Genomic DNA, 13,876 nt, shown 5'->3' on the forward strand with positions numbered 1-13,876 from the left:
AGCAGGCGGCTCCGCCTATTGATCAGGATGCTTTGAGACAGATGGTTCAGGATGCCGCTAGGCAGGCTGCACAGGAGACAGTCCAGCAAGCTGCCCAGGAGGCTGCCCGAATAGCTGCTCAGGAGGTTGCCAGACAGATGGCTGCAGTACAGCAGGGTCCGCAGATTCGCATGCAGCAGGCTCCACCAGTTTAGGTTCAGCATTATCATCAGGTTCCACATCAGCCGGCTCCAGTCCAGCAGTACCCTCAGGTTCCTGTTCAGCCGGTTCCAGGAGTTTTTCAGGTTCCACCGCCGCCACCTGCTTTCCCAGTTCAGGTGCCCGAGGTTGATGAGACATTTATCAGGGTGTTGGGACAGATGAAGTATGTGAGTTTGGAGCATTTCACTGGAACGACGGAACCTACAGTTGCTCACGATTGGAAGCACAGTTTGGATAAGTGTTTGAAGACCATCTCGTGCCCACCAAGGCTCAAGCTAAACATCGCTGAGTTGTATTTGCGCGGAGATGCATCAATCTGGTGGGATGGAGTGAGATTGATGCACCGTGGTGAGCTGACATATGATGATTTTCTTTATGCGTTCAACAAGAAGTATTTTCCGAGGGAAGCTTTGCATGAGAAGAAGAATGATTTCGAGCATTTGAGGCAGGGTGCAAAGTCTGTCAGGGAGTATGAGCGGGAGTTTAACCAACTCCGCAGATTTGTGGGTAACAACATAGATGAGGAGGATCTGATCAGGAGGTTCTTAGATGGGATGCGAGTAGAGCTTCGTGGTAGGTGCAGTGTGGTTACCTACACCAGTTTGGAGGATCTGGTAGAGAAGGCGGCTGTGCAGGAGAAATGTATGGGTGAGGAGCAGAAGTTCTCCAAAGCAGTTCAGCCTAAGGCAGGAGGAGCTTCGGGGTCGCAGAAGAGGCCTTGTGAGCAGACTGGAGCACCCCGTTGTGGGCGTTGTCGTCGCCACCATTTTGGGGAATGTTTCCAGTGCTATAATTGCGATCAGTTTGGGCATCTTGCGAAGAACTGTAGGAAGCCACCACGAACTCAGGTTGCAACACCAGCAGCAGCAGTAGCACCAGCAGTGGCAGCGAGGAACTGTTACGGCTGCAACCAGCCGGGTCACATCTACAGAGATTGTCCGAGGAGAGGCAATGCAGCGCTTCCACCACCACTGAAGCGTCTAGCCATCGCTCCACGGGTCTTTACAGTTGGAGATCCCCAAGGAGTTGAACCGATAGCGGGTATGTGACTTTTTCATACTTGTTGTGTTTGAGTATTTTGGTTTGTGGTTGTCATGTGTAGTTAGCAAAATCTCGTGCAGGATCGGTTTTAGTTGGAGGAGAGTCAGCTTATACCTTATTCGACACGGGAACCTCTCATAGTTTTGTGAGTCCGCGCTTAGTCCAGTCTTGGTCTTTTCGGGGAGTCTTTGAACCGAAGGCTAAGCAGATCCAGACTGTCGGCACGGAGAAGTTGGGTGCAGTTGGCATTTATCACGATGTACCAGTTCTACTTGGAGGAGTCGAGTTGCTCGGAGATTTGACGGAGATAGAGATGAGCTCCTACGATGTTATACTTGGGATGGATTGGCTGTCGCGACATCGAGTAATCTTGGATTGTCCGAAGGCAAGAGTTAATATCCCTAGAGAAGAAGGAAAGATCATTTGCGAGGAAATTCAGACACACCGGGAAATTCCTATCGTATCCATGTTGCGTGCAGAAGAATTATTGGAAAGTGGAGCAGAGGGATTTTTGGCAACAATTTCGATGGCTAAGGAGGACGGTCAGCAGAAGCTGCATGATATATCAGTGGTCGCCGAGTACGAGGATGTTTTTGAGCCTTTAAAAGGGCCACCACCAGCTAGAGCGGACGTTCTTACAATAGAAGTAGAGCCAGGAGCAGCACCAATTTCACGAGCTCCATACCGTCTCGCACCAACTGAGATGGCAGAGTTAAAGAAACAATTGGAGGAGCTATCTGATAAGGGGTTTATCAGGCCAAGCACGTCACCGTGGGGAGCACCAGTGTTGTTTGTGAAAAAGAAAGATGGGAGTTTCAGACTTTGTATAGATTACAGAGGTTTGAACAAAGTGACCATCAAGAATAAGTACCCGCTCCCGCGTATCGACGAGTTGTTGGACCAGTTGCAGGGAGCTTCTTGGTTCTCTAAGATTGACTTGGCATCGGGATACCACCAGATTGCGATAGCTGATGGAGATGTGCGGAAGACGGCCTTCCGTACACGCTATGGGCATTATGAGTTTGTGGTGATGCCATTTGGATTGACGAACGCACCGGCAGCGTTCATGAAGCTTATGAATGATGTATTTCGTGAGCACTTGGATAAGTGTGTGATCGTTTTCATAGATGACATCTTGGTTTACTCTCGGAGTAGAGGAGAGCATGCTGAACATTTGCGGATTGTGTTGGGTAAGCTTCGGGAACATCAGTTATTTGCCAAGCTGAGCAAGTGTAGCTTTTGGCAGAAGAAGATTGGATTTTTGGGTCACGTGGTTTCAGAAGCGGGAGTTGCCGTAGATCAGGAGAAGATTAGCGCCATTTCAGAGTGGCCGACACCTAAGAATGCGACGGAGATCCGCAGTTTTCTCGGTTTGGCAGGATACTACAGAAAGTATGTCAACAATTTTGCTAGCATTGCAAAGCCAATGACACGACTAACAGGAAAAGACACCGAGTTTGATTGGACAGAGGAATGTTCGGGGAGTTTCACTGAGTTGAAGCGACAACTGACCCATGCGCCAGTTTTGGTACTCCCGAGGCCAGGGATACCATATGATGTTTACACAGATGCGTCAGGCACCGGGTTGGGATGTGTACTGATGCAGGAAGGTCAGGTCATTGCCTATGCATCACGACAGTTGAGGCCTCACGAGGCCAATTATCCTACTCATGATTTGGAGTTGGCAGCAGTTGTATTTGCATTAAAAATCTGGAGGTCATACTTGTATGGAGAGAAGGTGAAGATTTTCACGGACCACCAGAGTCTGAAGTACATATTTACGCAAACGGACTTGAATTTGAGGCAGCGTAGATGGATGGAGTTGTTAGCAGACTACAATTTGGAGATCACATATCACCCGGGAAAAGCCAATCATGTGGCGGATGCCTTGAGTAGGCGCAGAAGCGATATATCGGGAACCAAAGAGGTCCAGGAGCTTACTGGGACACTTGCTAGTCTAAGATTATGTGCAGTTACTGTAGAGGGAGAGGCAGTTGGCCTCGAGGCTGTGGAGCAAGCAGATTTGTTATGGAAAGTGCGTAAGGCTCAGGATGCAGATAAGGCTTTGTGTAAGCAGATCGAGATTGAGAGTATTGGATATCATACAGCTTCGAGTGGGATGTTCATGTATCGGAACCGGGTTTGTATGCCTAATGATGAGTTGTTAAAAAAGGAAATCTTGCAGCAGGCACACCACTCGCGTTTCTCTATTCATCCAGGAAACACCAAGATGTACAAGGATCTCAAGCGTTATTATCATTGGCCTGGCATAAAGAGGGATGTTGCTTCATTTATATCGCAGTGTCAGACGTGTCAGATGGTCAAGGCCGAGCATCAGGTGCCTAGCGGGTTATTGCAGAACCTGCCATTGCCAGAGTGGAAATGGGACATGGTAACTATGGATTTTGTGACGGGGTTGCCAACCACCTTAGGAGGAAAGAATGCCATCTGGGTAATCGTGGATAGACTTACCAAGTCAGCCCATTTTCTAGCTATTAAGAAGACGGACAGAGCTGATCAGTTAGCACAGAGTTACATCAACGAGATTGTGAGATTGCATGGAGTTCCTGTCAGCATTGTATCAGATCGAGATACAAAGTTTACGTCTGACTTTTGGAGAGCCTTCCAGAAGGCGCTTGGGACGAAAGTGCATATGAGTACGGCGTATCACCCGCAGACAGACGGTCAGTCAGAGAGGACGATTCAGACTTTGGAGGATATGCTTAGAGCTTGTGTTTTGGATTGGGAAGGGAGTTGGGCAAAGTACCTACCCCTAGCGGAGTTTGCCTACAATAATAGTTATCACTCGAGCATTAAGATGGCGCCATATGAGGCCCTTTATGGTAGGCCTTGTCGCACACCGCTTTGTTGGACCGAAGTGGGGGAGCGACGTGAGATAGAACCTGCAATGGTTCAAGAGACAGTTGAGCAGGTTGAGATGCTTAAGATACGGCTTAGGGAAGCCCATGACCGTCAGAAGAGTTATGCAGATAAGCGGCGTAAAGATTTGGAGTTCCAGGTTGGCGACCTGGTATACCTGAAAATGAGGACATTTCAGGGAGGATCTAAGACTCGGAAGGTGAAGAAGCTTAAACCGAGATATATGGGACCATATCCCATTTTGGAGCGAATTGGAGCAGTTGCTTACCGATTGGATTTATCCGAAGAGTTATCAGATTTCCATGACGTGTTTCATGTTTCTGTTTTGAGGAAAGTCGTGAGAGAACCGGAGCTCATTTTGCAGCAGCCGCCCAGTGACCTTGGTAGGAATTTGCGTGCGCCGTGTCAGCCAGTAGAGCTATTGGATCGCCAAGTGAGAGCAGATGATGGTATGACGACTATGATGGTCAAAGTTCGTTGGGAGAGAGATGGTATTCAGGAGGAGACTTGGGAGTCCGAGCCCCAGATGAGGATTGATTATCCGAAGCTTTTCCGGGTTGACATTGGGCATGTCAGCTTATGACTTGAATTCGGGGACGAATTCCTTATAAGTGGGGGAGAATTTGTAATGACCCAATCCCACCATCTCCACTTCTTTCCCCAACCCCACCACTTTCACCTTCTTTTCCACCATCTCCACCATCCCCACCATCTCCACCATCTCCATTATCTCCACCATCTCCAACTTCTTTAAAGAGAGAGAGAGAGAGAGAGAGAGAGAGAGAAAGAGAGAGAGAAAGAGAGAGAAAGCTCACCTGAGCTCGTCGCCGGAGCAACCGTGTGCCGTGATCACGTTCAGCTTGTCACCACCATCATCCGCAACCAAAGGTAATTGAAAACCGCCATGTTTTTGAGTTAAGTTTCGGCCGTTTTAGTAAATCGACCATAACTTCTTAACCATTGCAAATCTCATGCATCCAAGGCCATCATCGTGTTCCTCTCGTCGAGACGAAGCCGTAGACACCAACCACGCCTCAAACGGAGCCCGGACGAAGCCGTACGCGCCTCCAAAAAACCGCCCTTCGCGCGCGCGTGAAACGCACGCGCCGCCGCCCGAAATCGTCGCCACCGCAGCTCCGCCGCCGGACCACCGTCCGCCGCCGCAGCTCCGCCGTCGCCGCCGGCCAACTTTCCGGTAAACCGCCGCCGCAGCTCCGCCGTCGCCGCCGGTGACCGACACCGGTGACTCACCGGCGACTCGGTCAACTCGGCCGAGTCAACTCAGTGAGTCAACTCGGTTGACTCGGTTAACCGATTGGTTAGCCGGTTTAAATTGATTTCAATTCGGTTAGGTTAAACCGGTCGGTTAAAATCAATTGGAAATCGGTTAGGATAAACCGGATTAATTAATTTATTAATTAATTAATTAATTAATTAAATAATTGATCTTTGACCAGCGGGTTGACTTTTCCGTAAATACCCGTTTTAAACCGTTCGAAAGGTGTTCTGACTCGAAATTTCGATCTGATTTCAGATTTGGAGTCCATTTGAGCAGCTGGAGTTCATATATACCACTTCTCTTCATTGCTAAGGTGAGGGCTACTCCGTTAAATCCCGAGCTAGTTTAGTACTACCATTATGGAAAGTTTAGTTTCGAAACATGGATCCGTCTCTTTGAATCGAGTCTGTTTGAGAGTCTTGGTTGTTCGTTATTGATATTGATTGTTAAACCGGAAATATGATAATAGAGGATTCAACGGTTGATTGAAATGATTGCTGCTAAAAACTGTTAATTATATATATGTATATATGTTAGTCCATGTGTTGAGATTGCGGGGTGCATAGGTATCTGCACTAGGCCGCGGAATTTGCGGGGTACAGAGACGTTTGTACTAGGCCGTGTGATTGCGGGGGCACATGACGTCTGTGCTAGCTACGCCTTGTTTGAGAGATCGCGGGGTACGGAGATATCTGTACTAGGCCGTGTGTTTAGCGGGGTACAAAGACGTTTGTACTAGGCTGCATTGTTTGAGATTGCGGGGTGCAGAGATTTCTGCACTAGGCCGTGGATTTGCGGAGGGTACAGAGTGGACTACTGTACTTACGACGCTTGTAGAATTATATTTATAGATATATATCCTTATGAAGGAAATGCGGTATGATATCATCGCATTGGTTGTAGCATGTCTAGTCCTCTAGACATATGTTGATTGTTTTGTGTGGTGTAATCGACACCGTGTTTGTTTCATGCTAGAGCTAGGCCTACATTTTAGTAGTGCTATGAACTGAGTCAGTGGTTTGCGGATTAGCATCCCATACCTCACTGGGCGATTCCCCTGTCGCTCACCCCTCCTTCTTTCCCCCTTTCAGGTGAGACCGACGAGCAGAAGTGATTATACCGGACCGGTGCTTTTGGGCTTTTACTACTATTGGGCTTTTGGGCATCTATCTTTTTATCGCTTTTATCGTTATCGGGCCTCTAGGCCTTTGGGCTTTTATCGTTTATGTTATTTCGTAGTTCGGACTCTCGGTTTATGTCGTACTTTATGTTTCAGATTTTATTTTATATTATGGAATTCAAGCGTGGATGTGGACTTTCAAATATTTATAAATGGATATTTCAGATATTTGTACTTATCGAATTATTTTTACTATTTCGAAAGTGACGGGTGTCACATTTTGGTATCAGAACTATTTACTTATCGTAACATTTTATTATGTAAATCGGGGTGTCACAGGATCATTCAGTTGATGATCATCTGAAAAATATGGATATTTTACGCCTTATGGGTCTCACAGGTAATGACATTGCATCATTAGGAGCCTCGAACTTTGATTTGAACAATGAAATGTACATGAATGGTCTTATCTGTCACTACAGTTTGAGAAGTTCATGATGATTTGCCAAGAATGCATGCTTGGAGACGGAGTTCCTTTTGTATTATAAACTCTATTCTACGAATGTACATTTCTTAGCGCGGAAAGCTAGTTATAGTCCTATTATTTTTTTCTCATGTCTACATCCCAAGATGGAAGACTCTTCAATTATTGAAATTGAAGCTGTTGACAAGAAAAATGTTGCCAACATTAGGTTCAGGTAACCATCGCACTCAACGTAATGGTGACAGTGAAATCAAAATTCAAAACACGTGGCCTTATTGGCCCAACACTACCCACCGATACCACCTTGTGAGGAGTGAGGACGATGAGACCATCGTAACATTTTGAAGGCAAAAGTAAATGGAAAAATTAAATTAAAATCACTCTTCTCACGGCTCGCAGACTACCATGACGACATTCTGTCTTCACATTTTACTTTCTGGTTAAAAAGTACAATTTGTATACATTTTTCTTTTCGCTTTTGATAAAGTAGTTAAAATAGTCACCATGATCATGACTATTGACTAGCAATTACAAGGGTTAGAAATCATTCACAACGTATCTCCTTTAAGACCAAATCTACGCATACGTAAAAGAAAACAGTATGCTAGTTATCTAAAGACCAATCAAGCTCCAAACTCAACTTGTCTCTATGACTTTTCTCAACATGTATCTTTGAATTGTTTTGTATCTCAAAAATGTATATAAACAGATAAGTAATGATTAGAAGTTATCGAAAGGGCGTCTTATATCAACCATCCATAAACTCCAACCTAAGATACTTAAGGAACTTCTTGTACTAACCAATGAAATTTCTTTAGTCGTCTTGTCCCATAAATAACAAAAACTTAAAATGCCAAAAGAGCAATACTTTTTTTTTTGTTCATTCCATTTTTATGATTAGTCATTGTTAGTGACTTAAAAGTTATACAATTATCAGAGTAATAAGATGCGTGACAACGAAGTTAGTATGTAATGTATAGTGGTCAACTCTACGTAAGTTAATATTCTGCTACTATCATTTACGAACCACTCGCTAATAAAGTTAAAGGTTCTCTCTCGCTTTCTCATTATAAAAAGCTTCCCCTACTTCTCCATAACACTCCACACTTTACTTTCTTACAACATAGAAACCAGAAAATATCTAAACTAAACTCATGTCTGAATACAGTTTCTGTTTCTCCACAAACATGTTGAGAGTTTATGTAATATTAGTGATATGTATGCATGTTTGTTGCGCGTCTAGTGATTGTACAAGTCACGATGAACACGACGTTGTGTCACAAGAGGAAGCAGAGCGAGCAACAACGCTGAAGCTCGGTTCTATCGCTTTGCTTCTTGTGGCAGGAGGTGTCGGCGTGAGTCTACCGTTGATAGGGAAGAAGATCCCGGCGTTACAGCCGGAGAACGATATCTTCTTCATGGTGAAAGCCTTCGCTGCAGGAGTGATCCTCTGTACAGGGTTCGTCCATATATTACCAGACGCGTTCGAGAGACTAAGCTCGCCTTGTCTTGAGACCACTGCAGCTGGTAAGTTCCCGTTCGCTGGCTTTGTCGCGATGCTGTCGGCGATGGGGACGCTTATGATCGATACATTCGCGACGGCGTATTACAAGAGGCAGCATAGTATGGGAAACAAGCAAGTGAGCGTGGTTGAGGATGAAGAGCATGCGGGTCATGTTCATGTTCATACTCATGCGAGTCATGGACACTCGCATGGGTCGACGGAGTTGATCAGGAGAAGGATTGTTTCTCAGGTTCTTGAGATTGGGATAGTTGTGCATTCGGTTATTATAGGGATATCTCTTGGAGCTTCACAGAGTGTAGACACTATAAAGCCGCTCATGGCTGCACTTTCTTTCCATCAGTTCTTCGAAGGCCTTGGCCTCGGTGGCTGCATCTCTCTCGTAAGCATCCACTCCACTTATCTCCGATTGGTTTTATTGATATAGTTCTGACAAATGTTTTGATGTTATAGGCGGAGTTACAGTCAAAATCTACGGTGATAATGGCGACATTTTTCTCAGTGACTGCGCCTGTGGGGATAGGGATAGGTATGGGGATGTCGAGTGGCTTAGGATACGGGAGGGAGAGCAAAGAGGCAATCATGGTGGAAGGAATGCTGAACGCTGCATCAGCTGGGATACTCATTTACATGTCACTCGTTGATCTTCTTGCTCCTGACTTTGTTAACCCAAGATTGCAATCTAATCTCTGGCTTCACTTGGCTGCTTTCCTCTCCCTCCTCCTCGGCGCTGCTTCCATGTCTCTCTTAGCCATTTGGGCGTGATACATTGTGTCCACAGATACTAGCAAGCAAACAAGCACACAATGCTGCTCTTTTTTTTCTCGAATCTGTAATCTTGGAATCAATACTATTCTGTTTTGAACTCAATGGCTTGCTTTTTGATAGAGACAAACATTAGTTAAAGGCAGAAAGAGAGAGGCTAGCTAAGTGCTTTATTCGTTATGTGGATGGAGGAAGAGAAAAGGAGAAAGGTAAATGAAAATGATAGGAAGCATCAATCATGGTGGGCATCTTTCAACTGTAACATCATCATAGCACTTACACATCTATAAATACAAACTATCACTGGCAGTTTTAGCTAAATATTACAATCATGGATAAAGAGATTTACATACACGGATCATTTAAAGAGTCTTTTGTTTACCGACCACCACCGGGAACTCTGTTCCATGACAAGTAAGTAGGATCTCCAAGACGCCTGCAAAAAACACCAACACCAAATCAAAATCTATCTACGCTTTGCTGTTATATAATAGCCAACAAGGATAAGAATCATTTGTATGTACCTTGGTTTCACAAGATACATGATGGTAAACACAAGTGCCAAGAAGAAACAGATTCCTCCAACTGTGAGGTAAGCAATGCCGAGGAAGTCATTCTTCCCACCGAGCCAACTGGTTGTTGACAGAACAAGCTTCTTCTTCCCATCGAAACTGTATGTGTTGTAGTTGTTTAACAGAGTCACGTGTATGGTATCGCCTTTCTCCAGGTCACTCTCTATCTTCCCGTAAAGTTTTCTAAACGTTGGCAAAGCTGCAGTTCTCATCCACACGATCAGATCCTCTTGCTCACTCAGCTGAAACACCATAAGAGACAGAGAGAGGTAAAGATTCAAAATCAAGTGTTTTGCAACCGAGAGTTTGATGACTCTACCAAAGCATTAAAGGCTTACCGATTTATTTGCATCTAGCCTGCCACCACCGGTGATATTGCCCTCCTGAAAGTTCTTGGGGAATACATTTTTGCCGAACTTGTGTTCCCTGTCACTCTTCCAAGCAATCCCTCTCTTGTTTACAGTTAAAGGCTGGTTGTTTTTAGATAAAGCGTATGTGTCATTAAAGAGACTCCAAGCAATTAGACCACATGGCACAATAGGCCGCCCATTAACATCATCCTCAGGCTTGCACGCATCTATTTGATTCTCATCTTTCACACTCCTCAACTGAGAATCACTTCTGCTTTTAACATACCTGTAATATCCAAAACACCAATGCAAGAAACAAAAGGATTTAAGGAATCAAAGTCACATACTCAATGTCAAGCACTATAGTAACTCCATAGAATACCTGCGGTGGTTCTGGTAGAAGTTCTCAAGCTGGTAATAAACGTAGATAGGCTGCTTCATCTTCTTAGGAACCTGAAGATACCCACCCACAAGGAGAAAGTAAACAAAAGACAACATCAGAGGCTACTCCTTCTCTCAAAGAATGAAACAGTGTTGTTCTCTTGTTGCGTAGTGAAACTCACCACTAGTGTCCGGTTACAAGATTTGTCTGAAACTCCTTGAATATAAGCAACCTTGTTAGCCCTAGCAGGCGTCGGGACGCAGTCATTATCATAGCGATCAACGATCTCAACAACCTATTATTATCACATAAAGAGATAGAAACATTTGGTTAACGTGGATAAAAAGAAAAACGAAGCGCAAAGATGAGGATCTTCATCCTCACTTACATCTTGGGAAGCGAAAAGAGAGACAACTCCAAGGGGGATGAAGATAACACTAATGACTAAAAACGTCAGAACCACCTGCAAAATTAAATAATTAAAAAAGGAAACTTTTATAACGTTTCTCAAAGAATAGAAAGAAGCTATATACCCAACCAGGCGTGAGAATTGGTTTGCAAGCAGGAAGCTCCTGTTGTGTAAATTTCGAATCTGCAAAACCAAAAACATCAACGAGAGCTTGGTTGATTCAATTCAATTCAAAAACATGGCTAAAGATTCTAACTTTGTTTCTACGCAAGAAGCTGAAACAAAAAGAATGGATTTTGCAGATAATATAATTAGAGTCAACGAGGATCCAAAAGGAAGAGAGATTTACACTTGGGTCGCTTGGATTTTGTCCGGGAGGCGGAAGAATCTGCAGATCCGGCAGGGGCGGAGCTAGACGACGCCGTATTGGAAGGCATGGCTGAGGGAAAAGTGAGAGGTTTGTGCGTGGGGGGGCGGGGGGGGGGGGGGGAGGAAATAGAGAAAGGGAGAAACGAGACCAGAAGCTTGGTCGTCGTCAAAGGCGACGGCTTTAGACCAATTTAGCTACGATCTAGAAGATAAGAAAACCCCCAAATCGAAGTTTCGTAGATCCTCCTCCCTCTCCCATGGTTGATTTGGTCAAAGTCGCTCCTTTTTTTTTTGTTTGTTTGTTAACTTCGCTCCTTTTTTTTTTAATTTAACTGAATTTACATAATAGTCCCCTTTCTTTGTTTAGTTCACGAATTAACTTCCTAAGTTTGATCTAGCACATGTTATGACCAATTATTCGATTGTGTTCAGACCACATAAATCAGAAAAAAAGGAAAAAAAAGAATGATCTATTGCTAAGATTCTTTGGTGATTGATGAGTAGAAATAGAATAAGCAAGAGAAAGTAGAGTGGGTAGGAAAAATGACAAAATTATGAATTGCAATTGTCATGTTAGGAACACCAAAAGACAAAAAATAACGAAGGTAAAGGGGGCCTAACTCAATTGGGCCTTACGTTTATTGGACTGGGCTTGAATACTTTTTAAATGGGCTTAATTACCTTTCTTCTTGGGTCTAATGTTTGTATTGCTCAGTAACGTGAGAGAAGTCTACATTTTTGGTTGAGTTGTGTTGGAGTCATTAGAACACATGCAACTCAGGGTCCATAGAAAAAATCCTTAAAAAAAATATTAAAAAATTGATTTTTTTTTTATTTTCGTGTCAGATCGGAGCCGAAAACTCCCAAGCTAAAAATTGATCTTAGCTGAGTTTTATTACTGTGTCACGGGCCCCACGACACGTGGCAGTCTACGATTAATTTTTTTTTTTTTAATTAGACAAAAAAAAAAAAAATTAATAAAAAATATATAAAAACATTGGAAATCGAGTCTGATGAGACTCAGCTTTGCATGTGCTCTTAGTGGTGTGTGTGATATGAAAGGGAATAGATTCATCTTACATGCATACAAGAAGATTCCTATCAAATAAAGGAGACAAGAGGCGGCTTCAAAACTAAGCAAACAAAATATATACTTTTTATTTTATTTTTTTCCAACCTGCATGACTCGTATTTGCACACATAACTTAATTGTTGAGATCAAAGTTAAGCATCAGCTTTATTCCACTTGTCATCTTTATTCAAAGCACACCGCACACGAATCCTCTCATCGAGATTAAAACATTTTTTTAAAACAAACAAGCTGCTTAGGGCATGATTATTGGTAGGACTTATGCTTAAGTCCTTAGATTAATTTAGTGTTTTTTTATGTTAAGGACCAAGGTTAAGGACAATCCCATATTTTAGGATTATTGGTAGGATTAATTTGATGGTTCTTAATAAATTTATTATTAATTTAAATAAGTAACAACATATAAAAGGAAAATTATTAAAAAAACATATAACATTAAAACATGACAAAGTTGGAAAAAAAAATACAACATGAAAAAAAAACATTTTATTGAATTCATAGAAACTTAAACATTGTAGTTTTTTTTTCCGTCTAAGTTTCTCTAAACATTGTAATTATTCGGGAGATGTCCAAATTTAGCCCATATATTTTCAATCAAATCTTCTTTTAATTGTTGATGGCCTTGTCTATCCCGAACTTCTGCTCGACGGCCCATTGTATTACCGAGATTTGTAGTCCTTTTGACTACAAATGTAGGATCCACATCTTCTCCTTGCTGAAATTCTGAAGCGCTATGCTGAGTGTATGAATGTCGTTCATCTTCGACAATCATATTATGGAGTATGATACATGCTCTCATAATATTTCCTATTTTGTATTTATCCCATAAATTAGATGGATTTCTAACAACGGCAAATCTAGCTTGCAGGACTCCAAAGGCACGCTCAACATCTTTTCGCACGGCTTCTTGGTGCTTAGCAAATAAACAATTCTTTGACCTTGTGGCAGTCGGATAGATTGAATAAAAGTCGCCCATTTCGGATAAATACCATCGGCTAGGTAGTAAGCCAAATGGTACTCCCTTCCGTTGACATAGAAATTGACTTCCGGAGCATTTCCGTTAATTATTTCATCAAAAACAGGTGATCGATCAAGAATATTAAGATCGTTCATAGTATCTGGAGCTCCAAAAAACGCATGCCATATCCAGAGGTCTGATGAAGCTACCGCCTCCAATACAATTGTTGGTTTCCTGGTTCCTCGTGAATACATTCCTTTCCAAGCGGTGGGGCAGTTCTTCCACTCCCAATGCATACAATCGTTGCTTCCAACCATCCCGGGAAATCCACGTTCTTCTCCAATTTGTAGTAGTCTTTCAAGATCCTCCGGTGTGGGACGTCTTAAGTATTCATCGCCAAACAAGTGGATTATTCCGGCGGTAAATTGGTGCAAACATTTTCGAGCCGTTGTTT

At 43.3% G+C, this 13,876-nt stretch overlaps 2 protein-coding genes across 2 annotated transcripts; one reads left to right on the plus strand and one right to left on the minus strand.

Moving 5' to 3' along the window:
* The first annotated feature begins 8,093 nt into the window (after positions 1-8,093).
* Positions 8,094-9,397, plus strand: LOC106389850 (zinc transporter 1). Its single transcript, XM_013830195.3, has 2 exons — positions 8,094-8,909; positions 8,981-9,397. The coding sequence occupies exons 1-2, from the start codon at positions 8,160-8,162 to the stop codon at positions 9,290-9,292; spliced, it is 1,062 nt and encodes a 353-aa protein (XP_013685649.1). The 5' UTR covers positions 8,094-8,159; the 3' UTR covers positions 9,293-9,397.
* A 105-nt stretch (positions 9,398-9,502) lies between these two features.
* On the minus strand, positions 9,503-11,679 carry LOC106389851 (ALA-interacting subunit 1). The gene is made up of 8 exons (XM_013830196.3): positions 11,355-11,679; positions 11,130-11,188; positions 10,985-11,059; positions 10,778-10,891; positions 10,597-10,667; positions 10,203-10,500; positions 9,817-10,106; positions 9,503-9,728 (listed from the first exon to the last, which is right to left on the minus strand). The coding sequence occupies exons 1-8, from the start codon at positions 11,440-11,442 to the stop codon at positions 9,671-9,673; spliced, it is 1,053 nt and encodes a 350-aa protein (XP_013685650.1). The 5' UTR covers positions 11,443-11,679; the 3' UTR covers positions 9,503-9,670.
* Positions 11,680-13,876: the final 2,197 nt, after the last annotated feature.

The sequence above is a fragment of the Brassica napus genome, chromosome C5 (assembly GCF_020379485.1).
Source record: "Brassica napus cultivar Da-Ae chromosome C5, Da-Ae, whole genome shotgun sequence".
Classification (NCBI taxonomy): Eukaryota; Viridiplantae; Streptophyta; class Magnoliopsida; order Brassicales; family Brassicaceae; genus Brassica; species Brassica napus.

What these genes read in the sequence shown, in the direction of transcription:
- LOC106389850 (XM_013830195.3), top strand. Translation starts at nt 8,160, where the DNA reads ATGTCTGAATACAGTTTCTGTTTCTCCACAAACATGTTGAGAGTTTAT. An exon ending in TCGGTGGCTGCATCTCTCTC is followed by an intron (nt 8,910 to 8,980) that starts GTAAGCATCCAC and finishes TTGATGTTATAG; the next exon opens with GCGGAGTTACAGTCAAAATC.
- LOC106389851 (XM_013830196.3), bottom strand. Translation starts at nt 11,442, where the DNA reads ATGCCTTCCAATACGGCGTCGTCTAGCTCCGCCCCTGCCGGATCTGCA. An exon ending in CAATTCTCACGCCTGGTTGG is followed by an intron (nt 11,060 to 11,129) that starts GTATATAGCTTC and finishes TTAATTTTGCAG; the next exon opens with GTGGTTCTGACGTTTTTAGT. An exon ending in CTTGTAACCGGACACTAGTG is followed by an intron (nt 10,668 to 10,777) that starts GTGAGTTTCACT and finishes GGGTATCTTCAG; the next exon opens with GTTCCTAAGAAGATGAAGCA.